Source organism: Rhodnius prolixus, unplaced genomic scaffold (genome assembly GCF_049639745.1).
Source record: "Rhodnius prolixus isolate KJV_2025 unplaced genomic scaffold, Rpr scaffold_8, whole genome shotgun sequence".
NCBI lineage: Eukaryota > Metazoa > Arthropoda > Insecta > Hemiptera > Reduviidae > Rhodnius > Rhodnius prolixus.
In genome coordinates, this window is record NW_027411593.1 from 28,919,428 (window position 1) to 28,934,198 (window position 14,771).

General features: G+C 31.6%; 1 protein-coding gene across 4 annotated transcripts; it reads right to left on the reverse strand.

Moving 5' to 3' along the window:
- Window positions 1-1,005: 1,005 nt before the first annotated feature.
- LOC141451106 (uncharacterized) lies at window positions 1,006-14,532 on the reverse strand. 4 transcript variants are annotated; one of them, XM_074122202.1, is made up of 14 exons: window positions 14,174-14,532; window positions 12,127-12,716; window positions 11,696-11,785; window positions 10,340-10,524; window positions 9,254-9,527; window positions 8,077-8,278; window positions 6,596-6,771; window positions 6,265-6,474; window positions 5,192-5,330; window positions 4,974-5,111; window positions 3,969-4,146; window positions 3,824-3,892; window positions 3,630-3,742; window positions 1,006-1,998 (listed from the first exon to the last, which is right to left on the reverse strand). In XM_074122202.1, exons 1-14 carry the CDS (start codon window positions 14,220-14,222, stop codon window positions 1,760-1,762), a joined length of 2,652 nt encoding a protein of 883 aa, XP_073978303.1. In that variant the 5' UTR covers window positions 14,223-14,532; the 3' UTR covers window positions 1,006-1,759. The 4 variants fall into 4 exon arrangements, with proteins under 4 accessions (XP_073978303.1, XP_073978302.1, XP_073978301.1 ...); XM_074122201.1 differs by having other exon boundaries at window positions 11,696-11,788; XM_074122200.1 differs by lacking the exon at window positions 14,174-14,532 and adding an exon at window positions 12,854-12,979.
- Window positions 14,533-14,771: the final 239 nt, after the last annotated feature.

The window sequence follows — 14,771 nt, forward strand, 5'->3', positions numbered from 1 at the left end:
ATATAATGACAAAATTACTGAAAAAATCCATTTTCAATACTGCAAAATTCGTAAAACTATCGCCTTCGGGCTCCAGTAGAGAGCATGTATCGCCCACCTCACTTCAAATCCGTCTTCCTCTTCCTCCTGAACCTCTTCCATTTCATTTTCCGTTGGGAAGTTTCATAAAAATTAATTTCGAGGGCCAATTAGTACATTCACTTATGAACAATTTGAAACGGCACAAATTAAACCTACATCTGCTATAGGCAAGTACGCTTGGAGTATGAACATCCTTACTTTTTTCTGTATGTTTTTACACCAGAATTTAAACTTTTATCAGAAACAGATATACTTTTAATTTCATAAAACAGGTGTGCTTATTAACTGAACTTATTAGAAAAACTAGTAAGTTATACTTTACAGAAAGTATTGTAGCCACTAGAAATACCAAGCATTTAGCCCAGAGCCCTTTCGGTAGGTTAGCGATTTCTTTTGATTTGACGCTGATGGCTTAAAGTAAAAATTCCACGAAATTTTGAAAAGTGGTCATGTTTTTACAAGGCAATTAGATTGTAGCTGCCTGCCCGAAGTATGTATATAACGTTGACTAGAAAAGTCAGTCAAATTCTATACAGAAATCAGTTGATCCAATCTCTGAAATCAAATAGAAGCTACAAAAGCATCTGTAAGAAGAAGAAGAAAAAATCAACCATGTTTGTGGGGTAAATGTCGATCATTCATTCGATAAGGTTGATGAGAAGAAAATGAAATTAGCTAAACATTCACAATTTTTGTAGATTGCAAATGAAATTGATTCAGTGCAGGAAAATATCGTTGATATTATTTACCGAAGCACGCGTCTTTTTTCCTGCTTTTCCTTTCATTCAGGAGAAACAGGAAGAGCATGCGTGCAACCAAGAATATAAAACCAACTACATTAACATCGACATTTCGTAATTCGATCACAATTGATTTTCTTAGAGCAAAAGTTAATAAGAGAAATATCATTTTCAAACAAATAAATCAATTAAAAAACTAATACATATATATTTAACGAGTTGCGAAAAGTAATGATAGAAATATATTTTTACTATACCAACAAAAAAAAATTATTTTTTTTACATTAACCAATTTCATTAGATACAAAAAATGTTTATGTATTACCTTGTTTGCAATTCAAAATTTTGGTAATTGAAAATAACGAGTTGCCATGCAGGAAAAAACATGTAGGCAATGTTTCCATTATAATGAAACTATTACTTAGCTCTAAGATTTTAAAAGAAGTTCTGCTTGTTTTCAAGCAAGAATCATGAGCTTATTCATTCTTAGATAATAACTAATAAAGATAGTCACAACTTTCAATAATTAACAATTGTTTTTTAAATTAATGCAAAAAAATAATAAATAATCAAGTCATCATTCAAATAAAAATTGGGTTTTTATAAAAGAATGAAACAGTTAATCGGGGCGGTTTGGGCAGGAACATGATTATCTTCATTCACTGTGTGCTAAATTATCAAAAGATTAATATATACCGTACCTTATTGATGTATAAAATATAGAATTATTCTGATTATGCTTTTAATAACAGAACATGAATATTTACAAAATTATTCTTGTCTCTATCTTTTAATATTTACAATTATAACTATTATTTGAAAGACTGCCCTGATATAAATATATGGAAATGAAATCTTCAGATTTAATGTTGCAGAGCTTAACGTTTCAATAGTTAAAAATCTAATATCTTTAATTTTAAATGTCTAACAATATAAACTTAATCACTTAAATCAATGACGCCGTCATCTGTTAATTTTCCTTGTGCTTTATGTGCAGGTTCTTTAAAGTGGACATTTTTAAAGAATGGGTGTAGTGGGCGAGGTGTGTCTTGGTGAACTTTGTTAGTAGGTTTATTAACTTCAATTGGTGTTTGCGGAAGTGTAATTAATGTTGCTCTCTTCTTTACTATTGACTGCACCGGCGTACTTGGAACTTGTACAAGGGATGGGAATGGTGCTGAAAAACAGTTTTATACAAAATTAAAATATCTTTCTGAGATCATATTGAAAGTTGTTTTTAAAAAAAAATCAAAGTGATTTCTAGAAAAAGTAAAAGCCTAAGTTCAGTAAAATATTTCTTCAATACAAGTCTTCAAGCAATATAAACTAAATCAAACTAAATGTTAATACCTTCATCAGTTGGTTTTGGCTTTCTTTGGGAGCTGGTACTTTACCGTGAGTAAAGAGGGCATTCTTAAAGAGGTAGTAAAATTGCATTTCTGTACACTTTACTTAGATCACATTGGGTATGATACGGACGTTAGTTTGTTTTACATTAAAATGTATACTTTCCTCACTTACTTAAATGACAATCTCGAAGTCAGAGAAATAGCATCAGACATTGTCCCTTCTTGAATTTTAGAAAGGTTGCAAGGGAACAATTACAAAAAACATTTTTGATATTAGGCTGAATTTTGATGTACGTATGTACAACCAAAGAGCAAATGCAAATATGGTTTCCATACATCTTTCTGAAATGCTTGGAATACATGAATAATGAATGCATTATCTCTCTTACCAACTCTCCTCTCTTGCAAGAACTTTCCAAGAGAGTTTGGTTCTCTTAATTTGGAAAAGCAGAATCGTTGGTTTAGAGCAGGGGTCGGCAACGTGAGGCCCGCGGGCCGCTTGCGGCCCTTCTAACATTTTCCTGCGGCCCGCGGCACAAAACGGAAAATAATAAAAATTTAAATAATATAATATTTCAAATTTTATGTTAATAAAGTTTGGTAATTTTCGCTGGAACAATTATTGTCTCAGCGTTCAAATCTTATATTTGTAATCCGCGCTCTTTCTTTGTATGATCACTCGACTTTTAGAACGCCATTTTTACACCGACACAAAGCGTGTTGTCGCCGTCGAAGCTGCGGATTTTCGCTTCTTCTCTAGTTATTTATTTTATGGGGATATATAAATGTGAATGCAATCGCACTATTTTTATTTCGTCTGGCTTTTAATAGAAAAAATGATGAAGGAAGATATGAAGCAATTTCATAGAAGTCACTAATGCCGTTTTTTTGTTGATTTGTTAATAAATTTCATTTTAATTAATAATCTGTATTATAAATAGATAAAAACAATTAATACATAAGAACCCGAAATAAATATAAAAAGAAATATATATGTATATATTGCGGCCCTCGGTAATAAACCAATAACCTTTTGCGGCCCTTTACAGAAAAAGGTTGCCGACCCCTGGTTTAGAGCATTACTTGTTTGATTGGTAAGCAGGTTTTCATTCTTTCTAATTGTACTAAGAACTTAAAAACGCATTAAAATAATTCTAGGCTAATCATACTCCCAAAAATCCATAAGGAAAGTTATTACAATCTTAGCAATGCTTTACTCTGATTAGGGTAAGACTATTAGGTTAGTTGTTTACCAACCTAACTGCTACTTGCGTTCAATTAGCCTATGCAACCCTCTATTTACTAGCTATTGAACTTCTAACGGATTTTAAGCTTGCAAAATATATGGGTGAATGTAGTTGAGTTGTTTCAGAGTGTAATAATTCAATTTTTTTATTACTTGTTTTAAACGCTAATATTAACCTCAAAAGATTGCATATGGATATTTAAAGGTTCTTACAAGATTCATTTTTAGCTAACTGAACTACCGTCGCAGCCTTTGCAGGTTGTTGCTGAGGTGAAACTGATGGACGTTTTAAAAAATTATCCAAGAAAGTATCTTTAGATTTTTCACTGAAATATACATATATATTAATTAAAAAGAATAAAATAGCAATATTTGAAAAAAAGAAATTGTTTTAATTGTGCGCTTACACGTTACAAGTCCGGATTTGAAAAACGGGTGTCAATCCATGAACGTTACATAATTCATCATTAACAGACCTGAAATCGGAAAATACGAAAGTAGTTAGAGTTCATCAAAATAAAGTGAATCACATAATAATTATTAATCACTTACCATAAATGTTTGCCACTTTCATCAAACTCTTTTCTCGCTATTTCTTTTATTTTAATTGAAAGAGCTCTTTTAGAAATCAATGGATAGTTTTCTTTTTCCATTAAATTTCGAAATTCTTGCACCATAGTTATAAATGGCAAATGGTTTCCATGAACAAACTTCACCAGCTGATCCATAACTAAAAAACAGCAAATAGAACAATGCAGCTGTGAAACAAACAACTTACTTCTACTGAAAATTTTACTTTGCTAAAAGTAATGGAGGATTAAGGTCAGTCTCGCGGATTAAGTCGTACAAAAAAAGAAGTTACCTTGAACGCTCAACATTACAGCTTTCAGATTTGAGGCAATTTAAAGTTAAGCAGGATTATAAAATTTCACTTATGTAGATGATTGTTTTTTGTAGCGAAATATTATCGATAATTTTGTTACTTGTATATAAAATGGGTAAGAGCGTCATTTTCTTCCCGTCTACGAAACCAGGGCTTTCCCCGATTTGGCCTACTTACATCTTTTACTTCACCTTCAGCTGAGTTGCGGAAGAATTTGAAAATCTAACAAAGGACCGGTTTGGATCAACAACTTTTATCTTTCCAAAAAATTAATTAAAATTAATTAGTAACACAGCCAATGCCCCCCAAATAAGTAGACAAAAAATAAAAAGAAGTAGAATTAACCACTACAAAGTACAATCTACATTCTATCAATTTTCACTTACATAATATATACATGTTTTGCAATATTGTAACTTCAGAACTATTTTATAATATATTTAAAATTAAAAATAACGATTATGTGTGAAAAATACATTAAACTGAAAAAACAGTAGAGAATAATTTGAAGAAATAAAGCATTCCTATTTAAAATTGTTATTTTAAAAAATGCGATATTGAACTTTCTACAACTGCTACTTTAAACTGAAAATGGCGAATGCTGAACTAGTATTGAAGAACTAATGAAGTAAGATTAGAAAATGAAAATTATTAGTCCTTTAATAGCTGATTACCTATAGGCGATAACTGTTTCGCTTTGTTAGATGCAATTGTGGTAGGGCTTTCTTCCACAGTTGGACCTCTCACCTTAATTGGACCATTTTCTTCGTCCCAAACTGCTCTGTTTTTCATTAGTATTTCATAAAGACTACCTGCGAAAAATAATTATCAGAAATTATTGAATACATTAAAGCAACTTTTTAATAGTTCATTTCATTTAAAAAAGTCAAACCTTTGCTAACAGCGGTAGTATCGTTGCTTATCCAAACACATCCCAGCAATCTAGGTTTCAGTCTTTCTGCTTTCATTTGCATCTCGGCTTCAAACTCTTCTTTCAAAACTTGTAATCTTAATTTATGATCTTCTGGATTCTTTAATGAAGACAGTTAAAAATTGATGTTTTGTTTGAAATAATTTTTTAAAAATTATATAAAAAGCGATTCATTTTTTTTTTGCATGTTAAGTGATGGAAATTAATAAAAGAAATTATTACTTATTTTTTCAAGCGGGTTTTACGCCCAAGTTTTAAATCAGGTGTCGTGGACGTAAGCAACTAGAAAATATACTTTACTATTAATTAATTTTTTCAACCATCAGACGGAATCTAACCTAGTACTAACATACACTTCAATTAAGCCCCAAAAGCGTCTAAACTATTTGAATTGTGAAGATTTTATACTTTTAATTTATAGAAATTTTAATCATGTATACTGCAATAAAGTTTTGGGAGTGTTCACTATTTTTTTCAATGGGTTTTTATTATCCTCAAGAGTAATTTATGTTTCTAAGTGAATATTGTCTACTGTCTGCCTTCATTCCAATAGTTTATTGTAGAAATTGGAAGATTAACATGTAAAAGTTTGTTTTGTAGCATCCTTCTACTTGTTGAATCAAATGTAGAAGTTATTTGCAAAAGTATAATTTTGGACAAGATTTAAACAAAACATCTGGAGCCCACAATCTAACCACATTTTTACTTTATAAAATTTTCTTCAACATTCAAATTTCACTAAATGTCTTTTGGTTAAATGCACATGCTCATTAATTAATAATAAAGATGCGCACCATGAGGTGCAGGGCCTAGACCCAAAATGGCCCTTACCTCATCCAAACCATGTGCTCAATAATAAAACAGTATTTTTGAGAGATCGTTTTCAAGGGGAATTTTCGGCTTCCCAAAAACCTTTTCAAATAAATTTGTCTAAAATAATTTTAAATAAAATCCAATAGTCAAAATACTTAAGATATTTTCTCTTTATCTTGAACAACAGATGAGAACTAGAAATTATAAATGAGATTACTTACAAAATTGTCTTCATTCTCTTCAATTTCTTCATCACTTAAATAACCATGAGGAACAAAAGTATTGTCTAAAATATAACCATTTTCATTTTTTTCATCACAATTTTCTTCATCGCTAGGTTCCTTATCAGAATCATTTTCGCTATCTATATCTTCACCTTCGCCTTCATCTTCCCATTCGGAATCTGAGTCGACTTCGTAATTAAGGCAATCCTAGTGAAATGTAATTATTGGAGTGAACATTCTACTCAAAAGTATATAGTTGAAAACATAAAGCATTAAAAATTACAATTAAAAATTAAAAAATAACATCAAAGATTTACTATTAGCATACATCTTTGAGAAAGGGCCTCCTTGGTGTAACCTTAACGCTCTTCTTTCTCCATGTTCCCCAATATGCTGGCCTTCTGTTTTCATGAAACTGTAATAATTTTGCTTTTTGAAGTTTATTTCTTATTTTTTTGTTTATTTCCTGTGGTTCATTGTTTGAATCTTCATCGACAACAGATTCTGCAAGAAATTCGTACATTTTTAAATTTATGGAAATGGTTGTACTAATTTGAGGAAGCTTATTCTTTGATCTTATTTAACTCTTATAAAAGATTAAGAGATACATTTTTTGTTTACGTTCTCTAAAAACAAAATCTAGAAGGTGATGTTTTAAAGGTTAGCCTGGCGGTTTGGAGGTACTGAAAGGAAGGGTTAATAATGCCTCTACTAACTTTCTATGAGCAACTCTAATCCCCAATGAAGTGGGTAGGAATACGGTATCAGCGTACCTGTAAGGACACCTATAAGCAAGCGTTATTTTCTCTAAACGGTTTTACAAAGATGAAAGTATAAAAGTAATGAAAGAACAACTCAATTCAACAATGGCGAATATGGGGCTCTACTTTCCTCACAGGATGGGGTGAACCATATGTGTTCTGCACTCACCCTTGGGAAATAGCTGGAAATTGGCACTCTCTAGAATAAAGAGATGCGATATGATGCGATTAGAGTTGCGATAGTCTTGCGCACATACGAGTTGAGAATTTTTATGTAACTAGAACTGAAGTGTTAGGGCCGGTGACGAGGTTTTCCGATTCCACGGGAAGATTTCCTAGCACTAGTGAATTCTAGCGTTCAGATTAACCTCGACAGAAAACGTCGGACTTAGGAAATTGCTATTTTTTCCGATAGCTAGAATAAACGGCAAAGACTGAGCTTTGTCATCATTTCTAAAATGCCTCGGCAAACTCAATGACCTGGGAAAAAAATATACACATGGAGGCATGGTGATGTGGAAGGAAATGAGGCAGCCGAAATCCTGGCAGGGTGAGACGCCAAATCATCTCTTATAGAATGTGAACCCTATAGCGGGCTAAGTACCCCGTAATACTTTCCAGGAGGAGCTTAGGAACAAGGAAGAGGTCTGAAGAGCCACGTTCTAGACCAAACTTTAGATCTGAGACATGACTTAGGCTGAGCAAAAATTAGTTTCGTTAGCTGACAGGTAAGCATTGCTGTATTATGTACAAATTCTCAGATTAGAAAGCAGTTTTAATAAGTTCGCTTTATCCTGGGCGTAAAACTGGCAAGATTTGTGGGCAATGAGGAGCGGACAAATTTCTAATACGGAATAATAGAATGTCCCAACCAGAGTTTTACCAACAAATGCGAAATAAAATGCTGATCTACCATTTAATTGTTTCTACTATAGAGAGAATGGCGCAATGAGAGAATGAAAATACATCAGAAAAATAGAATCTTAACAAAAAGAATAAAAGAAAAAATAGGGTTTTTTTTTTTAATTACAAACATGTAATTTTTTACCTATAATAATAACATCATGTTGCTCATCGGAAGATGGCCAAGTTGCTTCGGTTTTAAGAGGAATATGCTCTCCAGTTTTCAATTGACTCAAATATAATTTATCGTCACCAACAGTTTCTTTAAAATAAGTTTCTAACACAATTTTATCTTCATTAGATATACTACGTCTGAGTCCCACAGCGAGTCTCATATCCGGCTTTACCTGAAGCAAATATGGAAGTTACAAATTGAGCAGGAATTTAAAGTAGTTTCCTGAACTAAACTTTCAGCTTAATAAGAAATATAAGGGTTGATTAAACGACACAAGGTACATTAATCAGCAAGTATCTAACATTTCATTTATACTTCAGCTCTTAATTTTATCTAATTAGAAACGTGCCTCAATAGCGGTAAAATAGTTTATATCGTGATTACATTATTTCCCCTTTAGAGAAGCAAGAGAAATTAAACTGCGAATACAATTCTACCTTTTAATAGGAGAAAAAGCAGGATGGTACTTTCAAGTTACGTCGGGAAAACTCTAATCCCTTCATCTATCAAATTTTTTCCAAATCGGGCTAAGAATTATTACTGAGTTAGTAAAAATAATTTTAGAGGGGCCGCACAAATTTGAAGCTAACTGCTCTCCCACAGGATGTACAATTTCAAGACCCCTAAAAGGCACATCTTCTTAAAATTTCGAATCAAATGATACCTGATTAATAAAAATCAGCGCCATTTTTTTTTTACAAAAAAAGAAAATTTTCTGAAAATTCCGTTTTTTCCATTTTTGGCAAGGTCTTTCTCCGATTTTCGCTGTTGCGAAAAATTACACCCTTTATTTGAAAGCAAATTCAGGAATTTATCTTTTACAGTTAAAAAAAAAATTGTCAAAGTGGGGTGTTTTGCAACTTTATGTTTTTTAGTGCAGTTTTGAAGATCAACCCTAATATAACTGTTTAATTAATAACTAAATTTAAATCAAAAGAAGCTTCTCAATTTATTTTATCATCATTAGATATCCAATGTCTGAGACCCAATAACAGTCTTTAACTCAACGAAATCTAAAAATTCTATTCCTTAAGAATTTAAACTAGATAAATACATTCCAACGAAATACTGCCATCAAAGTTTTTTAGATCAAATGACAAGTAAAGAAAGTTAATGAATCCTCCTCCAAAAAATAAAAATTACATACCGGAAATGGCATAAATTTGGGTTGAATGTTAGTTTCTATTTCAGTACTATCCGGTTTTGATTTTTTCAAAATGAAAAAGTTAGTAAATGCTTTTTTAGCTTGTTCTTCCTTTCTCTGCTCCATTAATTTGGCCTCTTCTCTTCTTTTCCTTTCTTCTTCTTTAGTTTCTTCTTTGCGTCGACGTTCTTCTTCCTTTAATCGTTTCTCTTCTTCTTTAGCTTCCTCTTTCCTTTTCTTTTCTTCCTCTTTCATACGTCTTTCATCTTCCTTTTGTCTGCGATAGCGATATCAAAGGTTATGAAAAAATAAAAACAAACAAAATTGCCTAATAACAAACTTTTACTAAGTAGGAATAGTATTTCTGTCATGCTACTGAAATAATATTCAGCAAGTAAATTATAATCAATGATTACAATACTCAAAAATAAATTTTTATAAGATTACATGTTTTAGCAACCTCTGAACACAAAGGCTCTGTGAATGTGTGAATAGAAAACACTACAAACACAATTGACTCTACAACCTAAGTCTTTAGATTTCTTCTGAGAAACCTTCATAAAGTTGCACGTGCGTAACAAAGAATGTCTGGTAAGGATAATTTTTTTTTAACTTCTGACACCCTTACTGAATAAAATCTCGATTAATTTCAAAACGTGCCGTGAGATTAATTGCATCAGATCCAACTGCACCATTCGAAGGTGCATAAAATTTTCTGTCAGAAAATCTTGTTTTCAATCTCCAATGCCACTTAAAAGTTGTTTTAACATGGAAAAGGTGAAAATTTATGTAACTTACTAGATTTTTTCTATATTTATTATTAGTTTTTTAAATTTCTAAAAGACATTAATTGGACTTCACTTATATTCTATCAAGAAATTTTCAAAATGAACCTCGTTTTTAACAATATATTTATTATATATTACTTATAACGAGAGAGCAGAATTGCAGGAATGGCAGTTCTGATAGGGTTAGGACTAACTTCAAGTCACTGCTTCAACTGAGAACCTTGACAAAAATTTGGACCGAAAAGACTATCAAATGTTATTTCTGAACAAATCAAATAATTTAAGAAATTCAATTTCATACCTCAGCTCGGCAATTTTCTTCTTTTCCTTTTCTTCTCTTTCTTTGCGCTTTTGTTCGTCCCTTTCTTCCTTCTCCTTCCGTTTCTGTTCCTCCTTTTCTTCTTTCTCCTTTCGCTTTTGTTCTTCCTTTTCCATTTTCATTTTCAATTTCGCTTCCTTTTCCCTTTCTTTTTGCTGAAGCTTTTCCTAAATGAAGAATGCCAAATAAAATAGTTTCAATCATTTATTTAAATAAAAGACTTCACTAAAAGTTATTACGTGTGTAATAACGTAGAGATTAAAAAAAAAAAAAAAGTATCTATAGAAAAATTAAAGGCATCAACCCGTTCATAATATCTTAAAATATATGCTAAAGAATCGAAATGAATTGTTCCACCATATCTACCAAGAAATGATTCAAGAACTCTATTCTGGGTTATCAAACTAAATCATCTTTAAAGAAAAAAGAAGCTTGCAAACGATTACTTCAGAAATTAAGTGGACGAATTTCGAATTGCTAGATAATCAATTAGATTAGATTAACCGATGCTTTTGAAAACTACAATGCAACCTTTTCGCGAAAATTTGACGTGTTTATTTCTAGATTTCAATTGAACTAGTAAAGTAAAGTAATTGCCTATTTTTTTTCTGACGGGGCTTAACGTTTAACTACCAATCAGGTGTCGTTGACGGGGAGTGGAAGCTCATTCCTTAATATAAACAATTTTTATATCAAATAAAAAGTAGTCACACGCAGGATTCGAACTGGGGATCTCCCACATTTAAACTACGCTCTTCACCACTAGATCAACACCTGCCCCGCAACTGAACTAGTTGAACTAGTATAAACTTATACTTTTGGAGTAGAAAGTTAACGTAGAATTAAAATTTTAGCTTTTTCAGCTAAAAATTGATTTTAAGAAAACATGAAGACCTAACTTTTATTGAAGATGTTGTACGGACCAACTTAACATGAAAGGCAAGAAAAATTTGAAGAGTTGTTACATTAACTAAATTGGACGCTTCTACTCTTCTTGTTAGTCTCTAGATATGAAAGGTACAGGTCAAATTAAGTAACTCGAACCATTCTCTGCATCCTTAATTGCGAATAAACTTCAGGAAGGTAGAAAACCAAAATATGACTTCACACAAATGACTGTTAATTTATAATTAACGAACATTTATCTTTCAACAAATAGAATCAACATAATTGTTCTTTAAGATAAAATACTATAGCCTTATTTTGGTAGACTATGTATATAATAAACTAACTTCATATTTTTAAAATAATTATAATTTCAAAAAATAATTATTTCAATGAGTTATTTATTACTCTAGAAATGTTTTTTTTATACTTTATATAATTATATATTATTACCAATTTTATACTTTCTCTTTGTTTGCGTTTTTCAATTGATTTAGGTGTCAACTTCCTCTTGAGTTCATTTTCTGAACTTGGTGGGGTAACCTGCTAAAATATAACATTAATTAACATTACTTAAAAAACAAATCTAATTTCAAAGTGCCACGAAATAGTATTTTCTAAATTTCTGAAATCATTCGTTACAATTTTTTACAGTGCATTTTTTCAAAGATATAAAACATAAGATACTGCAAAACTAGTAAGACAAAAAAAAAGTTATGTCCAGATTTGGGAACTGCATTTCTTTACTTCTTTTACGGAGAACAACACGATTTACTTCCTGCATAGAAAACTCATCAAATTTTTTTATTAAAATATATACAAAACAAGATTGTTTAGTTAAAAAATTACATAAAAATGTAATTTTCAAAAACAAAGGAACTTACTTTATTATTAACTATTCCTGTGCTTTCATCGCTCTTCTCATCCTCAGAACTTACACTAAAAGTCTGGGACTGGTTTAAGGTTTCGTTACAATTAATGTTTATATCAGTCTTTTCAGCAATTCCATCGTCTGACTTATTATCAATAACGTCTGTTTTATTTACATCAACAATACTTTCATAATTTCTGTTATTTTCAGGTTCATCTGCGATTAGCATCTCCTCACACTTCAGTTTATTTTTGTCAACTTGATTCCTCACACTTTCACTCGAAGAATTAGAATTTGAGGTAATTTCTACGCTTTCCTCTTTGCCTTGTATCACTGCCGTTAATGATTTTGAGTTTTCATTTGCTTCGGAATCGGTATCTTTCATGTCAGTACTTTTACCAGGTGACACCTCGCATATTTCCATTGATGAATCATTTGAAGATGAATCAGCATTGTTAACAAACATATTTTCTTTATTAGGTGCATTAGTTTCAATTTCAGAGTCCTTGCAAATCATTTTAAATGCTTGCTTATTATCATCTGCGATATCAGTACATTTCCTTTTGTTGGACTTTACTAGCTGATTGCAGAATGGTAACTGAGCTAGAAAAAAAACCATTAAATTTATAACAATAGAAATTTTCAATAAACAATAAGAACTTAAATAGTAAATCATCTTAATATTCAATGACTACCAAATAAGCAAGCAAAGCTTGCGTAAAAAATTAATAATAACATACACCGTGGACTAGCCACATTTCCAGGCAAGTTGATATTCCTGCTCCCTGCAGGTCTCTTAGAACGACATTCTACAACTATAAGCATCTCCCTGATCTAAGGCTGAGAAAATCTTCTATCTTCGAGAAATTGATATTTACGCACTAAATGCCGCTAATCATAGCAGATGATTATAACATTATGAACATCTGTCGCAGGTTAGATCTTTGGCTGCCGATATTTTCTCGGACCACAACATGTTTCATCTCTGTACCAAGAGTTGGCTGGCAAGGTCCAGTCTAATGTAAAACTCTGAGCAGACTTGCAAACCGAAAAGCGTGTAGCAAGAGTTATTTTATACATCCCACATGATATATCATTAGATTATTTTCTAAAGTTATTCAATCTGCCCTCTCCACTTTATTACTTCAGGAATTACAAAAGGTGTCACGAAATATTTTCAGGGAGTTTCAGTAGTAGAAACGGACGTCATGCAGAAGGTAAGCGATTTAATTAAAAACCTACCTCAAACAAATAGTTATGAGATGCTAAAACAAAGGCTGATTCATCAATTCGCTAATACGAAAGTTAAAAATTAAGAAAGGTTACAGCCACTATTGAGATGGGGAATAGAAGCGAAATGCGGAATAGCTTGCACTAACTGGTGCGATGGCACTCTTAATTCTTCTGGATGAAAGGGCTGTCAACAAGAGACCGGTTCTATCCTAGCAGTCAGGTAAATTTAGCTATAATAGCAGGCGAAATTTTAAAACTACCTCCAACAATAGTGGAAGGCTGCTCAGCCATTTCCACAAGCCCCAATACCCATCGCAAAGAATAATTGAAACCATCATTACCAGCCTATTATTACGCAACCTCTTCTTCACGCTACCAAAAAAATCTCAATTCCACAGTTATTAATTTAGTACCGCCCAATGAGACACGAAAGTACAAAAGTGAATGAACGAAAATGTACTTAATTTTAAGTCATTAATGGAAATTAAATGCATCTCCCGCCTGCCTATGAGAAACTAAACTTCTTTAGGGTACACATAAATAGAGAAACAATATTTCGTTCTCTATGGAGGTTCTTGCATTGTCACTTAGTTCAGTCTAAGTTTATAACCACATCACAAAACTATATTGAGACTAATCATTGTAGGAACAAACATTTCTATAGACGAACTCGACTGTTTATGCCATCATAGGACAATTAAATGGAATTTAAGCAAATATCAAAACGAAGAGGAAAGTGATACTTTTTCACTTGGACTCAAAAAATAACTACAAGTTTAACAAGCTCTCATAAAAATAAATTAATTAATACCACCATTTATAAATACCTTGTTTAAGTTTCTTTTTAGGAGGTTCAATACTTTCTTCAAATACCATTATGAAGTAATTTATAATAGCAAATACTGAATTAACAAACGAAATTACAAGACGTCTTAAAAATCAGATAATTAGACAATTAATAAATTATTAGTTCATTGAAATCATTACAAATTCTTCAAATATCTACATTACAAAACATAAACAAAAAAAATCACACTGTTGGAAAAGCTTAGTACTCAGCTAACATTTACTTTTAGCAACATTAACACCATAATCCTGGATTTGCAGCATCACAGACAATATCCATCTATTTTTAAGAGAACTACCGAAACCCGAAAGCCCTCCGTCAAAACAAGGAGGGAATTGTTACCTCTGCCTTCTAAATATTTATATATCTTTTTCGGGTCTAATTTTCCTATGACAAGACCCAGATTTTTTATATTGGTGCCATTGAAACGTTATAAAAATTATAAACAAATAAAAAACTAATTGTAACTGGTTGCTAATTATTTTTATCGTACAATTTCATTAATTTATAATCATTGCTTTACTAAAGGTAAATGGTAGGTATTAGATGACCGCGCCAAAGAATTTAGATATTACAAT

Coding starts and splice junctions, on each gene's coding strand:
- LOC141451106 (XM_074122199.1), bottom strand. CDS start 12,938: ATGCTTATAGTTGTAGAATGTCGTTCTAAGAGACCTGCAGGGAGCAGG. Junction 11,789..12,126: donor CAGGAATAGTTAATAATAAA/GTAAGTTCCTTT, acceptor GTTATATTTTAG/CAGGTTACCCCACCAAGTTC. Junction 6,475..6,595: donor GGAGGCCCTTTCTCAAAGAT/GTATGCTAATAG, acceptor ACATTTCACTAG/GATTGCCTTAATTACGAAGT.